General features: G+C 43.1%; 1 protein-coding gene across 1 annotated transcript in view; it reads right to left on the reverse strand.

The window, feature by feature from the left end:
* Positions 1–23,626, reverse strand: part of OTUD3 (OTU deubiquitinase 3) — a 30,513-nt gene extending 6,887 nt beyond the window's left edge. Inside the window, exons 1-6 of the mRNA XM_036115577.2 lie at positions 23,274–23,626; positions 15,355–15,503; positions 11,127–11,239; positions 6,325–6,447; positions 1,217–1,348; positions 631–727 (exon numbers count right to left, since the gene is read on the reverse strand). Coding sequence (XP_035971470.1) covers positions 631–727; positions 1,217–1,348; positions 6,325–6,447; positions 11,127–11,239; positions 15,355–15,503; positions 23,274–23,488 — 829 coding nt within the window. The 5' untranslated portion in view covers positions 23,489–23,626. The remainder of the gene's footprint in view (positions 1–630; positions 728–1,216; positions 1,349–6,324; positions 6,448–11,126; positions 11,240–15,354; positions 15,504–23,273) is intronic.
* Positions 23,627–24,634: the final 1,008 nt, after the last annotated feature.

The following is a 24,634-nucleotide window of genomic DNA, read 5'->3' on the forward strand; positions in this document are numbered from 1 at the left end:
AAAGAAGATAAGAAAATACCCAAACATACGGAAAACTGCAATGCTGGAAACAGTATCTGGCATATATCTGTCAATACGTATTGAAATCATTTTAAATAAAAGTAACTTGTGAAAACAGTAAGACTCTATATCTTGTTTTCCATCTTCTGAGTCACAGAATTAAACCCAGTTCAAGTAAAAAAAATTCTAATTTATCACCAGTTGATGGATGCTAGCCATCTACGTATATCCATTAGAAAACTCAGTTATTTCTCTCTCTATTCTATTTCAGTTATCATTTTGGTTTTATAAGGGATTCTTCTTTCGAAAAGAATAAAGTCTTCCCTGACACTCTCCATCCCTCCAAGACCAGCTTAGGTTGGCCTTTCCATGTGTCCCCCCAGTGCCTTGTACTCCCCGACACTAGCACATATAACTATACCAGTTTCCTCATCTGTCTCCCCTCTGCCCCCCTTGACTCCAGATTATCTTTCTCCCCAAGGCAGGGCTAGGGCCTTGCAAAACATGCCCGCATGCAGAAAGTGATTAATGACAGTATAATCACTACCTGTGCCTTGATGAAAAATAAACATTTGGAAAATCACCAATACAACCATTTTGAAAGCGTATAAATATCAATCATGGACTTACTATTTCTTTTCCCCTGGTTCATCTGAAGCATGGCAATTATTGCAGATTCAATATTATAATTTTCAGCTTCCAGGTTCTGGACTATCAAATTAAAATCCTATCCAAGAAACAAAGGAACACTTCAAGACTGGGTATACTCTTCTACCTACCTCTACGTCAACAACCTGATACACAAGAAGAGGTAATGGTGAGAATTAGGGCATGGTTTCAAGACCTTCTCCATTTAGAAAATGTCTTAATTTTCAATAAGGCTGGTTACCTGAAATAACCATTTAATATAAATGAATTCCTTTATACAACTGCACTTTTACTAGTGTAAATGTTAGTCAGAAAAACAAAAACAAAAAACCCACACACTTCCTTAGGATTTTGAGCAGTACTGGGTAAAGTCTAGCAAACAAGAGAAAAATGAATAAATAACTCTCATTAGGTCTTCTCACTCGATCTAATGAACCACAAACATCACAAACCTTGTTTGGCCCATCAGGTGTGGGCATCCTAGACTGGGCCTACGAAACTGGCAGGTAAACTCGGCCCAGCAATGCTTGCTCATGCACCGTTATTACCACAGGACAGAAATACTCACTGAACATCCAGTTGCATTGCAAACTTTCTGGACAGCATCTTCTACTTCATCTCTCAGGTCATCCTCAAAGTCAACGCTCTTCGTCTTGATCTTTTCCCTTTTATTTGATTCATCTTGATGAAGCATCTGAAACTAAAGGAAATATAAAGAGTAATAATCATGGAACACACAAATTAGGTTCAGAATCTTCAACATAGGAAGACATCTTAATCTCAAAATCATTCATATATTTATGGGGGAAAGATTCCAGGAGCAATCTTAAGGGAATAGCTCTGACTAGGCTAAATTTCATCCAAGACACGGAGATTCCAGAACCACAACAGAAGTCCTAAAAAGAAAGGCCCAAGATATAGGATAAACTGTTCAGTAAGAATGGCATTAGAGCTCCTACGTAGTTTCTAGATACCAACATTCTGGAAATGAATGCTTCTGTCTTGAATAGCACATATTTGTCTCAGTTGATTTCTGGAGCTGGGAGCTTAGTCACAGAAGCTTCCCTGATGAGCTTCTGCAGCAGGACAAGTTGTCTTGAAGAAACATTCATATATATCCCTCATCTGGGTCCCTCGGCCCTATCTGATCATCAGCAAGCTTTGGTGTGCTGAAGTTCCTGTCCCAGCTGGACAGTCATAGATGAGCGTAACTCATCTAACCTCATCTGACCTCACCTAACCACGTGCATACCACCATATGCGAGGAAATCTGGCAATCCAAATCCTAAAAACACAAAGAGCAGTTCACTTGGTATCCATGAGGACTTTCAGACCTAAACTTATTTCAGAATAGCTAAAATCATCCCTTTATGGCTGCTCAATCACCTTCTCTCTTCACTTCCTACTAACACAGGGAGATGGGAAATAGGCAAGGACAAATTCCTACTTGTTTGCATGTAAAAGCATAAGTGGAATCCAGCAGTGTGCAGTCCATTCCTTACAATACAAAGGGATCTATTATAAAATTATACCCGAACAACTTGGCAACGTGTATCAAGTCTTTAAAATGTATCCAAAGGAAATAAATGCCAAATAATGTCAACTATAGAAAGGATTTATGTAAAAGTGCTCACCACAGCACTACTAATAGTGGTGAGGAACTGGAAAGCTGAAGGTTTCACAGTGTATGTATGGTTGAATAACCATGGTAAATCCATACAATGTTGCTTCATTTCCGTTAAAGGAGCTCAATAAACACGTTCACTACCATTATTATTTAACAATGTTTTGGAGGTAATGGCCAATGCAATTAGCTGCCCCCCCAAAAAAACAGAAGTATGAAATTGAAAAGGAAGAAGAAAGATTACCACTATTTGCAGATGATATAATTCTATACCTAAAAAAAAAAAAAAAAAAAAAACCAAGAGAACCAAAAAACTACCACAGACAAAAAGAATTCTGGCAAATCATATACTTACAAGAATCTAGTACCCAAAATATATAAAGAGCTCTTATAATTCAACAAGAAAAGCATAAATACCACAGTTAAAACACAGCCAAAGGACTTGAGCAGACATTTCTCCAAAGACATGCAAATGGCCAACAAACACATGAAAAGATGTTCAACATCATTAATCACTAAAGAAATGAAAATCAAAACCTTGAGATAGCATTTCATACCTAGTAAGATGGCCATAATTTAAAAGAGAAAGAAGGAAATATAACAAGTGTTGGTAAGAGTGTGGAGAAAGTGAACCCTGAATACACTGCTGATAGCAAGGTCAGAGGGCGCAGCTGCTATGGAAAGAGTGTGGCAGTTCCTCAAGAAGTTAAACGTATGACCAAGCAATTCTACTCCTGGGTATGTATCCAAAAGACGGAAGACAGGGACTCAAATACTATACACAAATATTCACAGCAGCACTATTCACAAGACCCTAAAGTGGAAATAACCCACAAGCCTATCGACAGATGAAGGGACAGTGAATGGGCTCCATCCACACGACGGAATATTAGTCAGTCTTAGGAATGAAGTACGGACGCCTGCTACAACATGGACGAACCCTGAAAACATGATGCTAAGTGACAAAAGCCAGTCACAGAAGCCCACATACTGTATGATCCCACTTACATAAAAAGTCCAGAACCGGTAAATCCATACAGACACAAAGCAGACTGGTGGTGGCTGAGGGAGAAAAGGAATGGGGAATGACTGCTTCATGGGCACGTGGTTTCCTTTCGGGGTGAGGAAAATGTTTTGGAACTGGAAGGAGGAAGGAGCTGCACAGCCTTGTGCGTGTATCAGTGATACTAAATTGTACACTTCAAAATGGTTAATTTGGGGGCACCTGGGTGGCTCAGCCGGTTAAGGGTCCGACTCTTGATCTCAGCTCAGGTCTTGATCTCAGGGTCCTGAGTTCAAGCCCTGCATTGGCTCTATGCTGGGCATGGAGCCTACTTAGCCTACTTAAAACACACAAAAAAAACTTTAAAATGGTTAATTTTATGTTATATGAATTTTACCTGAATTTTAAAAAAAGACAGAATTCTGCAGGATAGCTAGGTGTGCACATATTTAACATTTTGTTAACAACTCTCATATATACAAATGATAACCAGCTAGGAAATACAAAGAAAAGAAACATCCTTTCCTTACAATAGAAACAAAAACACAAAACACCTAAGAACAAACTCTGCAAAAAATGTGCAAGATCTACATGCAGTAAATGCTCCTGAGGATCACCAAAAAAGTCAATTAAACAGAAAAAAAAAAAAGCTTATCAGATTCTTGGCCAGAAAGACTCAATGCCATAAAGATGTTACTTTTTCCTGAAGTTAATCTATTCATTTAATGAGATCCCAATAAAAACAAAATCAAGAGGACTTCTTTTTAACTTGACAACCTTATTCTAATATTCATACATAAAACAAAAAAATCAAGAATATGAAGGAAATTATAAAGAAAGAAAAGTAATGTGAAAATTCTACCAGATTTTAAAATTTAATCAAAACAACGAACACATGAACACATGAACAGAGAAACCAGTGAAATAGAATCAACATCTAGAAATAGACCCAAATACATATGGGAATTTTATATGCCAAAAAAGTGGCATTTTAAATCAGTGGAGAAGAGATACATAATAAATAAATGGTTCGGGTACAACTAGGTAACCACAAGAAAAAATATAAAGTTGGATCCATACTCTCACACACTTATAGGAATATAAATTCCAAAGACAGACAAGATTTAATTTTCTTTGAAAAAATGAAACCACAAAAGTGCTAAAATAAAGTATGGGAGACTTCTTTTTAACCTCAGACTATGAAAGACCTTCCTAATTATAACCCAACACCCAGAAGACATGTAAAAAAACTTGATAAATTCAACCTCATAAAAATCTAAAACTCCACCACAGCAAAGACTGTTGCGGAAAGAATAAAAAGACAAATGGACAGACTGCGAAAAAAAACTGGCAGATCCCACCACCGACAGGGGCTAATTTCCCTAATATGTAAAGGCTCCTGAAAAATCGCTAAAAAAAAAAAAAGAGAGAGAGAGAGAGAGAGAGAGAAAATGGGCAAAGAAAATGAATACAGCTCACAAAAAAGGGAAATACAAATAGGTGGTAAACCCAGGAAAAGATGCATAGACTCACTACTAAGAGAACCACAAATGAAAACCGTTCTTCCCACGGCACTGACAAAGGCTGGGGAATGCGGCGCCACGCCGAGCCGGCAACCACGCAGGAAGAGACGTGCCTAGAGTGGGAGTGCGAACCGGTGAAGCCTCAGAGACGGCAGTTTGGCAAGACCTGTCACGATCATAAACACACATGTCCACTGATGCAGGAAGGACTTTCTAGGAATCTATCCCACAGGTGCACTCACACGAGTGTGAGATGTACATGTAAGGCACCAGATGTTGTTTCTAAGAGCAAAAGCATGAAAACCGCCTCCAAGGCCAGCAGACAGACTGGTCAAACACACTACAGCGCATCCACCAGACAGAACACTATGTGGCCTTAGGGACCGCTGTGAGCGAGACTCCAAGCTAGGACCAACGTGAAAAGCACAGTACAAACCAGGGCGTGCAGGATGCTGCACCGGGGGCAGAGAGCAGGTAAAGACAGCAGAAGCGGAATATACACACAGACACACACACTTGCTTGATGTGGGAAGTACCTCGAGGAGATTTTATGACACGCCGATAATACTGGTTGCATTCAGGCAGGGGAACAGTTTGGAAGAGCAATTTCACTTTATTTTTTAAAATTACAAAGAAAGCTTGTAATAAAGTGACAACAGGCTCATTAAATAATGTTAACTGAACAAAGCGGGCAACACCGCTAGATAAGCACCAAAACAATAACAAAAACTGCATCCGTGTGGTTGACTTTGTATACTTGTTATTTTCTTCCCTTTTTCTATACTTTCCAAACTTCAGATATGAAGCACGGATTAATTTTAAAACACAGAAGTAATTTCAGAATTTTATATAAATTCTATTCATGTAATCACAGTCATCAGCTATTAGGAAGAGCAAAAGAATGACAAGCGATTTTATCTATTGCTCTCACTGAGGCTAAAAAAAAAATTAAAAATCAAGCCCACAGATTCTTTTTTTTTTTTTTTAATATTTTATTTATTTGACAGAGAGAGACACAGCGAGAGAGTGAACACAAGCAGGGGGAGTGGGAGAGGGAGAAGCAGGCTTCCCACGGAGCAGGGAGCCCGATGCGGGGCTCGATCCCAGGACCCTGGGATCATGACCTGAGCTGAAGGCAGACGCTTAACGACTGAGCCACCCAGGCGCCGCAAGCCCATAGATCCTTAAAGACAACTTTCCATAAAAACATCACTGGTTTCGGGAGTGCCTGCATGGCTCAGTCGGTTGAGTGTCCAACTCTTGGTTTCAGCTCAGGTTGTGATCTCAGGGTCGCAGGATCGAGCCCCAGGTCAGGCTCCACACTCGGCGCAGAGTCTGCTTTAGATTCTCTCTCCCTCTCCTTCTGCCCCTCCCCAACACTCATGCTCTCACTCTCTCTCTCTCTCAAATACATAAATAAAATCTTTTTTTAAAAAAAAATCACTGGTTTTTAGCTCCAGGGCATACAGCTCTTGACCCAGTCCCTCCAGGGCTGAGAACACAGAAGAAACAGGGGCCTCACTCACATCCGTCTGGAGGTGTGCGGGGGCTTCCGAGTTGTCATTGAGCCTCCGAACGCTGTCATAGTGCTCTCCGCACCGATATGCGATGTGTAACTCCCTCACACTGCTCTTCTCCGTGCCACGAATCTGCAGGCAAAAGAAGGGGAGACAGATGCCAGCGAGGATCTGGATGGCGTCAACTGCGGGAAGGAAACGCCCCCTGGGTTGTCCAGGAAGCCCAGTCAGCAGGCTCTATGCAGACACGAATTTGGGATGGGCCTGGATGTGCCAGAGGGCTGAGCCGGAAGAACAGGTATCCAACAAGTATCTGCTGCAATGAGAGATTTGGTGCTACACACCTGAACTCTGGGCCCTGTGTTTTTAGCCTCTGATTTAATTTGTGGGAAAAAAATAAAGGAAAGACTTTCTCTTAAAAAAAAAAAAAAAAAATGCTTAGGCAACTTCTGAATTCTCTTTCTCCCACCCATGTTATGTAGGTTTCAATATGCTTAACATGTAACTCTACGGAAATCTATTCACATGAAAAAAACATAGTCAAAAGCTGGAGCAGATTTACGAGGAAGTTAAAGCAGCTTACGTTTCAGAGGCATCTGCACCCCTCAGCCCCTCCATGCACAGGCCCTTTCCGGGGTGGAAGGCCCAGGGGCAGAGACAGATTTGTTCAGCTTGAAGCTCAAACAACCTGGGGCCCTCTTTGAGAAAAAGAATACAAAATTACAAAATTAAATTGCTAGAACCCCTCCTAAGACCTTGAAAGGGGACTATAAAAATGAGGGACCACACACTCATGCTTTATTAACTTCACAGTAAATCCACCCATCGTTAAAAATAGCATTTTCCATCAACCGCATACTAAGAAACATTAACAAGAACAAACTCAAAAATCTCCCACTTATACCAATTTCAAAACAAAATGAGATATAGTCAAGCAGTACTACCACGGTGCCCAACGCTGTAAGCACTGCTCCCAAGGCAGTCTATGCGAATGATACCCACGAGCACAGCCCGACAAGAATGGTGTTCCCTGGAGTTGTGCCATACAGAAGCCCTAATGGCTGGCCTGGGTACGCCCCCAAGAAACCACCATCTCCACAGAAACTCCGAAGTAATTCTGAATCTGTCCCTTAAAAAGCCCAGCAACAAAGTTAACAAAGTTTCTTTGTTAAAATTCCAAAACATCAGCACCTCCTTCTTGTTTTTACTGAAAGTCATAGGTAGTAAGATACTGCCATTAATTCAAACTGGTCTAAAACACAGCAAAACCCATGGAACAAGCAGGAACCACACAAGTCTAAAGGTCAGAACCATGGAAATTTCCTCCAGGTGGAATATTTAGGTCTCAAAATACAGAGAGTCTGGTTTTGACACATAATAGAGCAAATACCATTTATCTCCCAGGAAGAGTAGTGGAAAAGGAAACTAGTTGACTAGAATCTTTGAATGACATTATCCCTAAAGCATGTGCGTATTTATTTTTTTTTATTTTTTTTTTTTTTAGATTTTTATTTATTTATTTGAGACAGAGAGAATGAGAGAGAGAGAGAGAGCACATGAGAGGGGTGAGGGTCATAGGGAGAAGCAGGCTCCCTGCCGAGCAGGGAGCCCGATGCGGGACTCGATCCAGGGACTCCAGGATCATGACCTGAGCCGAAGGCAGTCGCTTAACCAACTGAGCCACCCAGGCGCCCAAGCATGTGCGTATTTAAATAGTACTCTATACACATAATGAATAGGAAAAAATAACTGGAGTAGTCACCCAAATTGTTAACTGTGATGTTTACGGGGAAAGAGATTACAGAGGACTTTCATTTTCTACCCTACGCATGTCTACACTGTTCACAGAAGCACACACTCCATTTGTAACCAGGAAAAAAAAAATGCAGGTTTCAGGATCTCCATGCTGTGAGTATAAGTCTACTCATTCATTATTCATGCAAGAGCTCTTACCCCAGACAGTAGCAACCAATGCAGTTTTTTTTTTTTTTTTTAAAGATTTTATTTATTTATTTGACAGACAGAGAGAACACAAGTAGGCAGAGCGGCAGGCAGAGAGAGAGGGAGAAGCAGGCTCCCCGCCAAGCAGGGAGCCCGACGCGGGGCTCGATCCCAGAACTCTGGGATCATGACCTGAGCCGAAGGCAGACGCTTAACCGACTGAGCCACCCAGGCGCCCCAATGCAGTTTCAATTCTTAAATTTTATAAAGTATTTCAAAAGGGAGTGGGAAGATGGAGGAGATCCAGTGCATAGTTTCATTATATAGCAAATACATTTATTTTAAAAACATATACTTTCAGTGTTTAGCAATCCATAAAAAAGAACACTACAGAAATGTATTTGCAGGGGTGCCTGGGTGGCTCAGTCAGTTAAGTGACTGCCTTCGGCTCAGGTCATGATCCTGGAGTCCCGGGATCAAGTCCGATATCGGGCTCCCTGCTCAGCAGAGTCTGTTTCTCCCTCTGACCCTTCCCCCTCTCATGCTCTCTCTCTCTCATTCTCTCAAATAAATAAAATCTTAAAAAAAAAAAAAAAAAGAAATTTGCAAAAAAAATTCTTAACTATGCAGAATTATCTTCCAGAACTACCTAGATAATCAAAAAACTTTAAAAAACAGTTATCAGGGCGCTTGAGTGACACAGTCAGTTAAGCGTCCGACTCTTGATTTCAGCTCAGGTCATAATGTCGGGGTCGTGGGATCGAGCCTCTGCACTCAGTGCAGAGTCTGCTTGTCCCTCTCCCTCTGCTCCTCCCCTCCACACACACGTCATACACTCTCTCTCTCTCTCTCTCAAATAAATAAATAAAATCTGTAAAAAACAGTTATCAGTGGAGGGAAAGGCAGGCTGTAGTTACTAAGTTGGCACGGAGTATTTTTCTTCAAGAATAGGGTCATAATGCTATATATTCAAATGATCTTGATGACTTCTGCTAAACAGTAAAACTTTAATGACAACAAACTGGGACAACGGAAGCAGTAATCAGTATTCTTGGCCCTAAGACCATCCCTACAAAGAGAGAGTCTCAGAAAATATGAGCGCATTCCCTGGTGTCCGTCCACCTGACAAGACTGCCCCAAAACACAACACATACAGTCACCCTCCTGTCCCTGCCTCTTGCACCAACCCATGAGTATCTCATTTATTCTGTTGTAAGAGAATTTCGTCAAAGGATATTATGACAGACGCAGAAGACTATATACTTCCATTTATAGGACATTCTGAAAAGGGAAAACTGTAAGAGATAAATGATATTAGTGGTTACAAGAAGCGAGGGATGCGGAGATGGAGCTGTGACTGCAGAGGGGCATGAGGTGACTTTTTGGAGTCGTGGAAATATTCTGTATGTCGGCAGTGGTGGTAGTGACATGACTGTGTTTGTCAAAACACACAAAAGTATACATTAGAGAAGGGTGAATTTTGCTCTATGTAAATTGTCTCTATAAACTTTATTTTTAATGAGCAAGGCTAGAAATAAACAACTTACAAAGGAATATACATGTGCAGGTGGTGTATTTAAAAAATGAGGAAAAAAGGTCATCGTTGCCTTTATGAAAATAATAACAGAGATATAAGTGTGTGTACACATGCACATGGATGCATCTACATGTGCGCAGATGTGCTTCAAACAGGTATGAAACCACTGTGATACGTCTCTTTCCAGCTTCAGCTAACAGTGCATGTGAATGCCAGGGACACACACTCACATGTTAACAGTAATAATCTCTGGGTGATGTGACTCTGGGTGATTTTTATTTGCTTTTATGGGCTTTTCTGAACTTTCAAATTTTTCTATGATTAACATGTCTTAGCTAATAAAAAAAAAAAACTTAGAAATGGGGAAGTGATGGGAGGAAGAGAGGACTAATAGAAACGCTTTAGGAGCTGAGTCACAATGGGAAAAGCAGCACTGTGAATGCAAGGACAAAGGGTAAGGGGGTGGCAGCCTAGAGACTCCGCCCCGACCTGTGGCTTTCCATACTCCAGAATGTTTGGTTTGATGGACTGTTTAGGGGAGATGAGGTTAATTTAGGATACCAAAGGTAAAGAAAGGCGAAAACAGGTGAATGGACAGGTACTTCATGACAGGGGTTTGGGGACCATCCTGAACATGTGTCATAAAATCTTATTTGCCATAGAAAAACCACTAAAACCATTCTGTGTGGCTGGGCAGAGCACAGAACAGAGTTTGACATCCTAGGCCATGAAATACATTTTGCTGTTCAGAACACGCTTTTTAGCAATGCTTACTAAGTGCATTTGGTTTTTGTCTCCCTCCACGTAAAAAAACAAAACATACACATGGGATAGGCATACCTCCAACCAGAATTTGTAGGCACTAATCCTCTAGCTTCCCACTTTACTATTTTCTACAGTGTTATCTAAAGTATTTCCATATTAGGCTCTCTGCCCTCAAATTACCCAGTTATCTGACTGCTAAATAATATATATTTTTTTAAGTTTTTATTTAAAGTCAAGTTAGTTAACAAACAGTGTAATATTAGATTCAGGTGTACAATTTAGTGATTCAACACTTCCGTAGGATACCCAGTAGTCATCACAAGTGCCCTCCTGCATCACCATCACCTTGCTAAATAATACTGTTAACCTTCTAAAGCTCTCTGACTTATACTTCAGACTCCCTATGTACATAGCACAGGGTTTAATTCCAAGCCACCAGCAGCTTCCCGTCTGTGGGTAGGCCTGCAGTCCAAGTGACCCTGTACGGTTCAGTATCACCATCTCCGGACACCCCCAATGCTAATTTATAAATAAGAGCTTAAGATAAGTCCCTCAGTAGGTGACCTACCTGCCACAAAGGGGCATTAAGTTGATGAATCACCACATTCAATTGATGATTTCTTGCAAAGGCTACGATTGCATCATTACCAGCAAAGGTGCCAGGCTTTGCCAAACTGGCCACTGCACAGAAACAGGAGAGAGAGAAAAATGAACTCTTTAGAATGGAAAAATCCAAGTGCAAACATGCTTTGGTATTTGCTTGGTTCCAAATGATAAGAAACAGAAGGACATATCTGAGAAGTCCATTAGCTTTGTCAGAACTAGGAATTCAGTTGGTTGAACAGTATGTCGACTGCTACTCAGAAGAGTACCAATCAGTCATAAAGGAGTCATTTTTTCCTTCGTTAAATACTGACCGCTTCCTATATGCCTAACTCTGTAAGAGACTGGACGATAACCAGAGTAACCTTCAGTTTGCATTCATGAGTGTTATTAGGTGTTAAGCACAGCTCTACTCACTTCTGGAGTATTACTTTTAATCCTCAAAACTCTCTGAAAGAGATATCATCATGCACACCATCTTACAGATAAGGAGCCCAAGGCACAGAGTAGTTTGTAACTGTGCCCAAGGTCACAGAGCCGGTACACAGCAGAGCTGACATTGCATCCCAGGCAGCCTGACTCCAAGATCTGGCTCTTGGCCACTCCATTACGCAGCCGGTCACAGTTTGAGTTCAAGGAGTCTACAACCAGTGGGAGGCAAACAACAAGAAAACAGGCACTAATGATGTGTAAGTGCTTCAGGAAAGGGATGTACAATAAAGAACTTGGCCTTACCCAGAGAGGTCTGGCCTTTGGTCCCTGGCTCCTGGGTAATAACCTCTAAACCCTTGACATTTCCCAGGTGAAAGGATGATGAGCCCCTTGGCCACACTGGACAGTTTATGCTAATGAGGTGACTCATGATGGGCCTCTCTGGCCACGTGATGTTAGAAGACCTGGGGAACTGGGAGCTGGATACTGAGTGTAACCACTTAGGCAACCAATCAATAATATCTACATAATAAAGCCCCAATAATCCAAACACGGAAGTTTGTGAGCTCCCTGGCTGACAATATTCTGTGATTGTGTAACCTTCCCAGACTCTACCCCTTGGCTAATTTTGATCCATATCCTTTTCTTGTAATAAATTATAACTGTGAGTATAACAACCTTCAGTGAGTTCTGAGTCCTAACAAATTATCGAAACTGAGAGTGGTTCTGGGAAACCCCCAATCTGCAGTTGGTATCAGAAGAGGGTCTTGTGGAAGACTGTGACCCCAAACCCTGTCATTTGGCTGACTCCAGATCGGGACCACAACTGAGTCTGGTAGTGGGAGGGGGAAGTAAGGTGTATCAGACAAGCTTCTCAGCGGAGACAACTGCACTGACTCCCAAAGGGTGAGCAGGAGACAGACAGAAGAAGAACGACGACATTCCAAGCAGAGGCGAGAGAGAGAGGATGAGTTTGTGCGCTGTACAGTATGGCAGGAACTTGGGACTGCTGAGAGCCGGCAGGAGGTGAGGGTAGAGAAGTAACAAGAGCTGAAGAGTTTAGACTTTATCCTCAGGTCCATGGGGAGCTGCCAACAGGTTTTAGATAGGGGAAAAAGGTCTTAGATGTGCATTTAAATCACCACTCTGGCTGCAACGTGGAAGACAAACTCAAGGGGTCAGGAGGCGATGGAATCAGTCCAAAAAGTATCGAAGAAATCTAAGCAAATGGCCACTGAGGCTTGATTTTATGAGGGAGGAGCAGTGAAAGAAAAAAGCATTAAGGTAGAAGTGACAAGACTTAAAAAAAGACTGGGCATGAGGAGAGAGGGGGAGAAGGCACTGAGCATATTCAGGTCTCTATATAGTTGGAGAAGCCAGAGTCTAAAGGAAAGGAACAATCCTAAACAACACAGCCGTATGCCAGGGTAACTAGGCCCTAAAGAGTTAAGTGAGCCATTTATTTATTCACTTAACAAATGTCTTCCGAGTGCCTACCACGTGCCAGGCAGTGCCACCTTGGGGAACAACCCCAGTCCTTGCCCTCAAGAATCTCACGGTGTAAAAAGGCAGACAGGCATTAAAAACACATTAACTAGAAGAGTGATAAATGTAGTAAGTCTAGTCTTCCAGTGACCTGCAAATGGAATGTGTAGACTTCTCAGTTTCCTTTCATTCCACTATGGCAGTCAAAACCACCTCTCACACCTCTGATGCTCAATTTCTTACGGATCACCAACCAACCATTAGGCAAACACAGTGGCATTTCAAAAACACACCCTCCTGTCGTACATCTACAGGGACCATCACGCCAGCGACTGCAGGCTTGAGTCCCTTGTCCTGCCACACCCCCAAACTGACCACGTGACCTCCACTGCAGCTATTCACAGCAGAATCTCCAGTCACAAACCGAAAACTCTCTTCATCCAAAATGATATTTTAATTGGACAAATGACACAATTCATTTTATATAGCACTAAACTACAAAACTTGCCCCATAGACCCACACTTGTAAACAGCCGACCATCTGATAACTTGGTATCTGCTAGACAAAAAGTGAGCCAGGGAGAGGAACCATCAGAACTGAGTGACTGGTGTAAACTACTCATGGGGGGAGGGATGGTTTGCTGCTGTGTCCCTTTGCTGCTGGTGCCTAATGAATGAGTCCTTTCCTGGTGGGAATGAGTCCTTTCCTAGTGAGGAATGAGAAAGGCTTTGGGGTCATGAATAGTCTCCCTCCCAAAGGTCTTCCTCCTGCTGCCCCCATCTTGATGGAGAGTATAAGGATACAGCTACCTAGCCATTCTCCAGAACCTTCAGAATCACCTTTGTCTCCTCCTCCTCCCCTCCTCCCCACCGCCAATGAGGCCTGTCAATTATAATACCAAACTGCGTCTTGGTCTGGACTCTACCCATTACCCCCAGTAGCTGGTGGAGACCCTCTTATTGTTTCATCTGGCCAATGTGGAGAGCCTTCTAACTCATCCTCCTCCTCAGTCTCTCTGCGTCCATTCTTGACATGGTTTCCAGAATTAGTTCTCTAAAACACAGAAAGATTCTGTCTCTTTCTTAATAAGGGTATTATGTGAGCCCTGTGATGAAAATGTTAGTTGTAAAATACAAATAGATCAACACCTCATTTAGTAGATCCTTAAAAGTTTATTTTATTTACTTATTTATTTATTTTTAGATTTTATTTATTTATTTGAGAGGGAGAGAGTGAGCACGAACAGGGGAAGAGACAGAGGGAGAAGCAGACACCCTGCTGAGGATCCCCGATGCAGGGCAGGGCTCTATCTCATGACCCTGAGATCACGACCTGAGCTGAAGGCAGATACTTAACCGACTGAGCCATCCAGGTGCCCCGAACCTTAAAGTTTAAAAGCTCAAATGTACTAGGGCTCCTGGGTGGCTCAGTCAGTTAAGCGTCCAACTCCTGATTTCAGCTCAGGTCATGATCTCGGGGTCCTGGGATGGAGCCCTGCGTCAGGCTCTGCACTCAGCAGGGAATCTGCTTCTCCCTCTCCCCCTGCTCCGTGGGAAAAAAAGTTCATATGTATTTTCTTACTAGAGTTGAGCTAATTTAAATCACTAACTGACTTGCCGCAAAGAAAAGTGGTTGTGTTTGGGTTTCTGGTGAGAAATTAAAATGACTACTGCTTTTTCTGATTATAAAAGCAATACGCGGTCATTTTGAAAATCAGAAAAATATGCAGAAGATCATTTAAAATTGTCATAGTCCCACCGTCCCCAGATGGCTGACATTTATTAAGAACTTATTTAATTGTATTATCTAATTTAATCTTTACCAAAAACCCTATATATTGGTGTTATTATATCTCCAAGTTGTTGAAAGTAAGTGGTCTCTGAAAAATAAGCAGAGCCAAGAATTACCAACCATAAAATGTTAGTACCTACCCACTTTTCCTAGTGTGTTTCTGTGTGTGTATACCTTTCAAAACGAAGATCAGTCTATATATATATTTTATAGGCTGCTTTTACCCCCCACTGAATAAGAAGTCATAAATAGCTTTTCAGGTTAATTAACATCATCATTTTTTATTACGGGTACAGACACCTAAACCTATTGATTCCCAACTGCCTAGCCTGCTGCCTATTACAGAGCAGACAAGTATTTGTTGAATGAATGAATGCCATAATTTATGTAATCAAACCCCTGACTGAGAGAGTAGGGAATGCTGATGGATTTAATTACCCAATGTATTACTCCTGGAGGATCCAGTGTCCCATGGTGAACCTACCATGTTTCTCAAAAGGAATGTCATCTTCTACAAAGGGTTCAAAATCTTCCCGCTGCTTTATCATGTAATCCACTGTCTCTTGTCGGTGCTTGAGATGATTTCGTGAGTGTCCCTCCAACTGATCACCAAGTGCTCTGAACAGGCAATTGCTATCAAAACAAAAATGTTGGTCAAGACCTTTTAAAAATGAACTTAGTTCATCTGAAACAATGATGCTTCATGCTAGGTCACCCATGGAAATCGTTCCTGTTGAGATAAAGCCTCAACTCTGACAGTCCAGGATTCTTCCCAGACACCGTGGGGAGAGCACTAGGGCAGGCATTCAACCACATCACCTTCTTGAGAGGCAACAAACTGGGATCTCATTCCCCACTTAGCAGCTGGCTGACTCAGGAAAGACAATAAACTCCCCAGGCCTCAGCTGCTTCGATACATGGAGGTGGTGATACAGTAACCACCTGAAGACAGGGTCCAGACATTATAGGCCATTCCACACCTAAGGACTATGATTTCCAGAGCCCCTTCCAAAGTAATAAATCGTATCTACTGCCTCTTTTCTGAAACCAGCTCCGCTACAGCGGGCCAGCTAACTAAGCATTCATCTAACAAAGAGTACCCAAAAGATAGCAATTTGTCAGGCTCCTAATACAAGCAATTGAACTCTACATCCTGTTTGAGTCCTACAAACGTAGTGGAGAAGACTGTGAGAAGGAAAGCCCGTATACAACACATAGTTGTACTATGCAATGACCCTCTCCCTCCTTGGCTCCCCTCCTCCCACCCAGGGAGCCGCAATGCCATTGTTATTCCTGCCAAATGGAAACTTTAAACACCATTTTTTGTTTCTCAAATTAAAATGCTGGTCGTAAACTTTAAGAGCTATCTTTCCTTGGAAACCCTTCAAAGGCTTCTAAAACTCCAAACTGTATCACGAACACAGAGCCCAGACACATGGAAATTGAAACAAGAAAAACACCATCTAGTATCCTTAAAACTAAGGCAATAAGCCATTCTGAAGTCCAACAGTTGCCCAGTTTCACACCAAACTGTTCGCTCTCCCAAAGGAAGAGTAAACTCATTGCAAAATATAAACTCATCACTTCCAGAACTTCAGACCTAAATTTGCAGGAGAAAGAGGTTTTTTGTTTCCAACTCAGAAAAGTGAGTTTTCAACAGAAAGTTATGGAGAAGGCAGAAATCTCTTCAAACACATAAGGATGTATACTTTTTTTTTTTTTGCAAAGGGGGAGGACAGAATTTAAAGAATGCAGATTCTATAAACTAGAAACCAAGAAACTATGCATCAATTTGGGGCAAGATTCTAGAAACGACTGGAATATAGCATTTCTATATACTACACTGAGGTGTCTTTTGCTAAAATATAACAATAGCCATCTTTTTTCACCCACAGGAAAAAAAAAAAGCAAGCTAATGGATAAGATGGTCTCAATTTTAAGCTTTCCTCTCAAACTTCTTTAAACCCTTAGTACCTGCCACCACTTGTCAGTCTACTCTTGAATCTAGTTTAAGAGGTGTGATTTGGGGGCGCCTGGGTGGCTCAGTCAGTTGGGCACCCGACTCCTGATGTCGGCTGAGGTCATGATGTCAGGGTCGTGGGATCAATCCCCGCGTTGGGCTCTGTGCTCAGCACAGAGTCTGCTTGTCCCTCCTCCCTACCCCTGCTTGTGGGCACACACGCTCTCTCGCTCTCCCTCTCTCTCTAAAATAAATAAAATCTTAAAAAAAAAAGAGGTATGATTTAGTCAAAATCATGTATTTAGTTATTTTACATTAAATTCATGATATTCTACAGAAAGTAACATGCTTTCTAAGAACTTTCAGTAACATGGGCAAATGTTCTCCATATAAGCCAAAAAAACAGGGATAAAACTATGTATGCTGCGTGAACTTGACCATGGCCTTCTCCCCCTATATATACAGACACCAAACACACACAAATGTATGCAAACACTGAAACCATCACTTACATAGCTCTTACGATGTGCCATAGACTGTTCCACTTTATATGTATTAGATGTGTTTAGTCCTCACAACTCTATGGGACAGGTACTATTACTATCCTCCTTGGGTAACTTACCCACGGTCACAAAACCAGTAGATGGTGGGCCCAGGAGTCAAACCAAGACACCAAAAGGTTAGCCGTAGTTATCCCTAGATAGTGGAATTAGGAGTAACTGTTAAACGTATTTTAATACATTTGTCTATGTTTACCAAACTCTCCTTGAGCTTACTAAAAATAAGTAGGCAAAATGAAAAATCAAGATAGATAAATCACTTTCTTTTCCGACAGAGTAACAAGAGAGTGACACAGGAAAAGTGAACACTACACCCTTAGCGTAGAGGGCAGCCTCAGGGAGCCCAGCAAGAACACTCACGATACCCACGAGAACAATGCGACCAGTGCCCGAAGGCCCTCTAGGGGATCCCAACTGTTTCCTGAGCCCACACCCTCGCCCAGTACACTACAGCAAGGCTTCTCAACACCCATACTATTGACATTTGGGGATGATTCTTTGTTGTGGGGGCTGTCCAGTGCACCGTAGGATGTTTACGAGCATCCTCGGCCTCTACCTACTAGATGCCAGTGGCACCGCCACCACCTCCCTCCCTGTCGGCTGGGACAACCGAAGCTATCCCCAGACATCGCCAAATGTTCCCTGGGGGCGTCAAAATCATCTCCACGTGAGAACCACTGCACTATCAGGATATATGTAAGGTCTTGCATTTGAGTTCACAAAAATAAGCAATTACGTAAGTAGTGTGTTAGAGTTCTGGGTGCTCGATAATAGTTTAGGAGGAGACAATATTGTAACAACCACTGAAAGAACTAATGGGCCCCGAGGCTGCAATCATAGTAGTTAATATGCAGAAAGGGCGGGTTGGGGGTGGGGGAGGGACAGGTCTTGTCCTCTTTGAGGTCAGACCACAGCTAGAGTACTAGGTATGATTCTGGTCACCACATTTTAAGAGAGACATGTTCAGATGAGAAGTGGCTTTAAACTATAAAATATGAAGAAAATGAACAACTAGTGCTTAGCCTAAAGCGGGCTCAGCAGGACATGAGAGCTACCTCCAACTATGTGTTATGGTGACAGGGATGCTGTATTTGTACCATAAAACTAAAACATGGGAGCTCCAGAGACACAGATTCGGGCAAATGAAAGGAAATTTTAGCTCTGTGGAAACAGGTTATAAACTAAAGACCTTGTAAATTTCTATCTGCTGGCAACCCTCTGTAATTGTCTACATATGTGCCGTACACAATGGCAGCCAACAGCCACGTGTGACTGCTGAGCACATGAAATGTAGTTAATCGAAACTGAGGCGTGTTGTAAGGATAAGATACTGGATTTTGAATAGTATTTTAAAGACGTAAAATATCTCATTAAAAATGTTTATATTGAGGGGCGCCCGGGTGGGTCAGTCGTTAAGCGTCTGCCTTCGGCTCAGGTCATGATCCCAGGGTCCTGGGATCGAGCCCCGCATCGGGCTCCCTGCTCTGCGGGAAGCCTGCTTCTCCCTCTCCCACTCTCCCTGCTTGGGTTCCCTCTCTCACTGTGTCTCTGTCAAATAAATAAATAAAATCTTAAAAAAAAGTTTATATTGATTATATGTCAAAAATGATAATATTTTAACATATAGTGACATATATATTAAATTAGTTTCACCTGTTTTTTACTTTTTTAATGTGGCTAATGGAAAAATTTTAAATTACATATTGGCTCCTGTTTTATTTCTATTGGACCAGCACTGGTCTAGATCACTGATTCTCAAAGTGGGATCCCTAACAACTTGAAAACTTGTTTGGAATGAAAATTCTCAGGCCTCACCCCAGGCCTACTGAGTCAAACATTCTGGGGTTAAAGCCCAGCAACCTAGGTCCTCCAAGTGGTTCTGTTGCATTCTAAAGTTTGAGAAACACCAGCCTAGAATATAGACTCTAACTCAGTGGTTTGTGATTATGGCTGCACATGAGAATCACCTGTGGACATTTTAAAGGTTATTAGTAACCAGGTCCCACTGCTTAAGATTCTGGTATAGTTGATCTAGAAGAGGCCCAGACACTGTATTTTTTCCAAAGTTCCCTAAGTGTGCCAGCAAAGTTAAAAACCACTGAGCTAGATGCAGAGCTGCTGTACACGGGATGCAGGTACTAATGGATAATTACAAAAGGTCATGTGTGAATACCCTTCCATCACTAAAATCCTAGGATTCTAAAAGCAAAATAAAAATTAAAAAACAAATTAAAGCGCCTGGGTGGCTCAGTTGGTTAAGCGACTGCCTTCAGCTCAGGTCATGATCCTGGAGTCCCAGGATCGAGTCCCGCATCGGGATCCCTGCTCAGCAGGGAGTCTGCTTCTCCCTCTGACCCTCCCCCTTCTCATGCTCTATCTCATTCTCTCTCTCAAATAAATAAATAAAATCTTAAAAAAATAAAAAATAATAAAAAACAAATTAACTTTAGCACAGAGATAAATGGTTAAAATTAGTGATTCTTTAATGTTTTAATTGTAGAACACTACAATTAATTGTAGGCAATTGAGGGCAACATTTAGTAAGATGCAACTAGATACAGTTCAGACAAATGCTAATATTGTACTGCCTAATCCAATTAGAGATTCTTTTCACACTATAGCCAATCAAGTTTTTTTTTTTTTAAAGATTTTATTTATTTATTTGAGAGAGAGAATGAGATAGAGAGAGAGAGCATGAGAGGGGGAGGGTCAGAGGGAGAAGCAGACTCCCTGCTGAGCAGGGAGCCCGATGCTGGACTCGATCCCGGGACTCCAGGATCATGACCTGAGCCGAAGGCAGTCGCTTAACCAACTGAGCCACCCAGGCGCCCCGCCAATCAAGTTTTTAAGGACAATACCAAGGTTAAAATATTTCTTTCTTGTTTTGAAACTGAATCTAATTTATGTGGGTCCGCCCTCCAGACATGACAAATACAAGGCGGCCCATGATGCATGACAAAACCCCATAAGTATCTCCGTGATTAATCTATGCTAAATTGACTCAACTCACATAAAGGCTACATTAGAGGATACTAGCTAATTTATCCCCAGGCGCCCAGAGGTTCCAGGATGCTACAAGTACCATACCGCCTACAATGAATATGCCTCAATGGCGAGATGCTATGTCAGGCTACTCAATATTGTGATCAGACCAGAATGGAAAGACAGAAGAGTGGAGGCTGTCAACTTTTCAGTATTACCATAACTTTATTATATTTCACCAAGAGTACTCAATAAATATTAATAAAGAATCTGCTGATACCTACTAAGCCATCACATACACAGGGAACACCATCTACTGCATATCATATCCAAAAGCGCCACAATACTAGAGGGCTGAGCCACAGCCCATCTCATGGTCCCCAGGGGAAGAATGTGTGAACAGAACGGAGTGAGCCTCATGGAACCCACACAGAAGGAACTATCATTATCATTTTATCTAACATTGTCTCAAGAATCAAGAATAGGGACCTGGGAAGGGAGAGACATAAACATTCCAGTCAAGCTGGCCTCTGGCCCTGCAGCCTCTCTGCCTGTGTTCTACCCTTGTACCCTGATACTCCTGCGTCCGAAACAACTCATATCTCTCTCAAAAATAATGCGCTCCTGTGCCTTTACATTATATTACTCCTCAGCCTAGAAATGTTCTCTTGACATATTCCTATTGGCCCTTCATGACCCAGTCTGAGTACGACCTCCTCTGAGAGGCATCTGGTACAGTGTAAGTTCACTGAACACTGGCTGAGTGAATGAGAAGGCCCCCCTGATCGCTCCAGGGAGTGCTGGCCACTGCCTTCTCAATAGTACTATAATCAGTCACTGTTAAAAATATACCAAACTGTACTTTAATTATTTACATCATCCATTCTCAAAGTGGGGCCCAATTTGGGGGGAGGGGAAGGTAGCTCTGAGACCCTCTCAGGGTATTCCTGAGTTCAAAACTAAGATGTTACTTATCTTTTGCACTCTTACTCTCTCACAAGTATACAGTGATTTCCAGAGCCTACCTGATACATAAGGTTATCACTCTGACAGTTAATGGAATGTGTGTTTGTGTACTCTTGTGTCTCTAATTTTTGTTTTACTTTCAAATACAGTAAATATTGATAGCTATAACCCACATAAACAAAAGCTCTTTGGAGTTCTCAGTAATTTTTAGGAGTGTAAAGGAGTCCCTAGGTCAAAATGTTTAAGCTCCCTTATTCATTTATCTCTTACTAGGCTGTGAACTCCTTAAGTATCTTAGTCATCAATGGATTCCCAGCTCTTGCTCAATCAATGTTTGCTGAATTAACTAAAGTATGTTCTCCTGGGGGCAGATCGGAGTAGAGGGAGTACCCCCAAAGTTTCCCATAGCATTATGAAAGCTCCCTCAAGATTTTACAGTTCCCTGTGCTACAATTCCTGCTCAGAAGCAACCTTCTGTTGAGTACTTCAGTTTCCTGGACACCGTGACATGGAGAATACCATGTCCAGTATAACAGACACAGCAATTCAATCATTTGCAAGGAGCAGCCCCACCTCAATCCCAGTGTAAAATATTCAACTGCAAAGTATTCTAGTTTATGTAGCAATATCTTGTGCTTGTAAGTTTGATTAGGATAAGTAAGGCCCAGAATAGTTAATAAACTACAGTGGATGAAATCAAAGTACTACGCTAAAAGCAAGACACAGCAAAGCAAGTCTTTAATGGTAGCGACTCCACTAAGAAAATGTCCCTTTGAGAGGCTCTGCTGAGGGTGTACTTGGCCTCCATGATATTTTTATCATTCATTCATAGAACAAAAATGCACTGAATGCCCTCTATGTACTAGGCACTGTGCTAGGTGATGGTGAGTAAAACTGTAAAGCCAAGTGTCTAAGCACTGAGCATACGTAGGAAAGATGGGAAAGATAAATTAGTGCCAGTTCATAAACAGTCTCGATCAATAAGCTACAATGTAATGTGAAATCCAAAAAAAACCACTTTCTTCCCTCTTTTCCAGGCTTAGTAAGTAAGGCAATTCTATATGGTCTTTAACTTCATCTTATTCCTCCCTCTGCCCTTTCTGAGCCCTCAAATGAAGGGAAGAACAGCAGCAGCCAGGCTGTTATTAATACTGTCTCTTCCAGAGTGGCATCCTGGCAACCAGACTCCCCCTGACCTACCCCTGCAATGAGGATGCTAAATGCTCTCCTTCCCTCTCCTCTTTATGCTTCTGTCATTTATGCTTCTGGATCCATATCCCCTTCCCTTTCCCCATTTTCTCCCTCCCACCCCACTTATTTAGCTCGTGTTCCCTAAAAAAGCTTGCCCTGGATTCCAGTCTAAGCCCCAAGCAAGCTCGGATAAGCATCAGAGGAGAAACGGAGGCCCACAGAAGTCAGAACTAGAGAAGTTACCTTCAGTTCAGTAAACAACAGGCCCTCAAAGACCTAATTTCCCAAGTGTAAAAGGAGGGCAACACCCAACAGTAAGAACTAGAAAAGGACACAGTGTTACACTGAGTGGGGCCTCGCCGCTCTCTCCTTGTCTCAGCGTCATTCTGACTGCCCTACGTGCTGTCCTGCTCTTCGAGGGACCGGCTCCATCTCATTCCTCCAGGTCTCAGCTTAAATGTCACCTTTCAGAGAGGCCTTCCTGGGCACCGATCTAAAGGAGACCTGCTTCAGTGCTGTCTCTTAGGACCACTTCACAGTTTCCTCGCGGCCTCTGCCACCATTAGGACAATTTGGGATTACTCGAGCGCCGCGAGGGGAAGGACCCCCCCCAACCCACCCCCGGCACTGGAAAGCGGTGGCGCTCGGCGCCGCCTGAATGAATGAGCGGACGAGAGCGGGCGACGCTCGCCATGCCCCGCGCGTCCCCCGGCGCCGCCTCCCGCGCTCCCGGGCCCGCCTCACCCGTCCCCTGGCACCTCCCGCAGCTTCAGCCCCAGGGCCTGCAGCTGGTTGGCGAAGCTGACGAACTCCTCCTCGCAGCCGCCGCCGGACTCTGGCCGGTTCCGCCGCTCCTTGGCCAGGGCCCGGCGCGCCGCCCGCTCGTCGCGCTTGCGCTCGGCCTCGGCTTTCCGGCTGCCGCTTCCCGGCCGGCCCTTGGCCGCCTGCTTTCGGGACATGGCCGCGATGCGCGGCCCGCAACTGCAAAGAGGGAAAGCCGCAGGAACCCCCGGCCGCCGTCTCAGGTGCCAAGAAGGCGAAGCGGCGCGGGCGATGGGGCCCGGCGACGGCGACGCGCCTGCGCGGCCGCCGGGCCCCCGCGTCACGTGACGGGCCCCGCCCCCTCCTCGCGGCTCCGCTGGCAGGCACCATAGAGAGCTCGCCTGGGGGAGCCAGAGGGGCACCCACCTTTGTTGGCTCTGCTCTTCCCCCCGGCGGTGGGTGGTGCTCTCAGTGAGGAGCGGGTGGCAGCCAAGAACGAGGCACGGAAAGGTCGAGGAGAGGAACGGAGGAGGATTCAAAAGTGGGAGACCAGAGCAGCGACAAAAGTAAGGAAAGAAAGGAAAACAAAAACTTTCAACTCTACTTATGAGCCTACAGTTGGGGTAGGCCCGTTTACATGGCTCAGTCGTGTTTAATTATCCCCATATTACGGGAAACTGGATCTGAGAGGTTAAGGAATTTCAAGATCACACCGGAAAGAAGCAGAGTTTTGCCCTGGTTCCAAAGCCCATACGCTTTGTTTATTTAATCCTTCTCCTCTCTACCATCTTCACAACTCAAGGGAGAGGTTGCCCTTGTCCAAAACGTCTGGGAACTCCGGGAATCTGCATTCCAATCCAGGGTGACCCACCTAGGTTTGCCTTGAATTAAGGGTTCCCTGGGACGCAGGGCTTGCAGTTTTAAAACCCAGACAGTCCTGGGTAAACCAGGATCGTTAATCACTCTAATTCACACCCACATATTCTGGAACTTAACCCCATCTGTAACCCCCTGTCTCCTGCAATAATCCCTTTGTTAAAAGGCAAACTGAGGCACATCAACATTTTCGAGGGTTTATTTTGAGTATACATCGTTAGAATGGAGCAGTGCCAAACCAAAGGTGGTTGGGGGGCACTCCTCTAACAGGAGCAAGGGGGGAGGATTTTATAGAGAAGACAGGAAATTATTTGATTGGCTGTAGCGGGAGCCATTGACCTACTTGGGAAAACCTATTTGTGCTTGGTTCTTAAGTTTCATTTTCTGGGATTTGAGTGCATTGACTCTGGCTTAGGTTTTGGTTCGCTTATATAGTTACAAGGCATTACAGCCACCTTGGTCTAATA

This window comes from Halichoerus grypus, chromosome 5 (assembly GCF_964656455.1).
Source record: "Halichoerus grypus chromosome 5, mHalGry1.hap1.1, whole genome shotgun sequence".
Lineage (NCBI taxonomy): Eukaryota > Metazoa > Chordata > Mammalia > Carnivora > Phocidae > Halichoerus > Halichoerus grypus.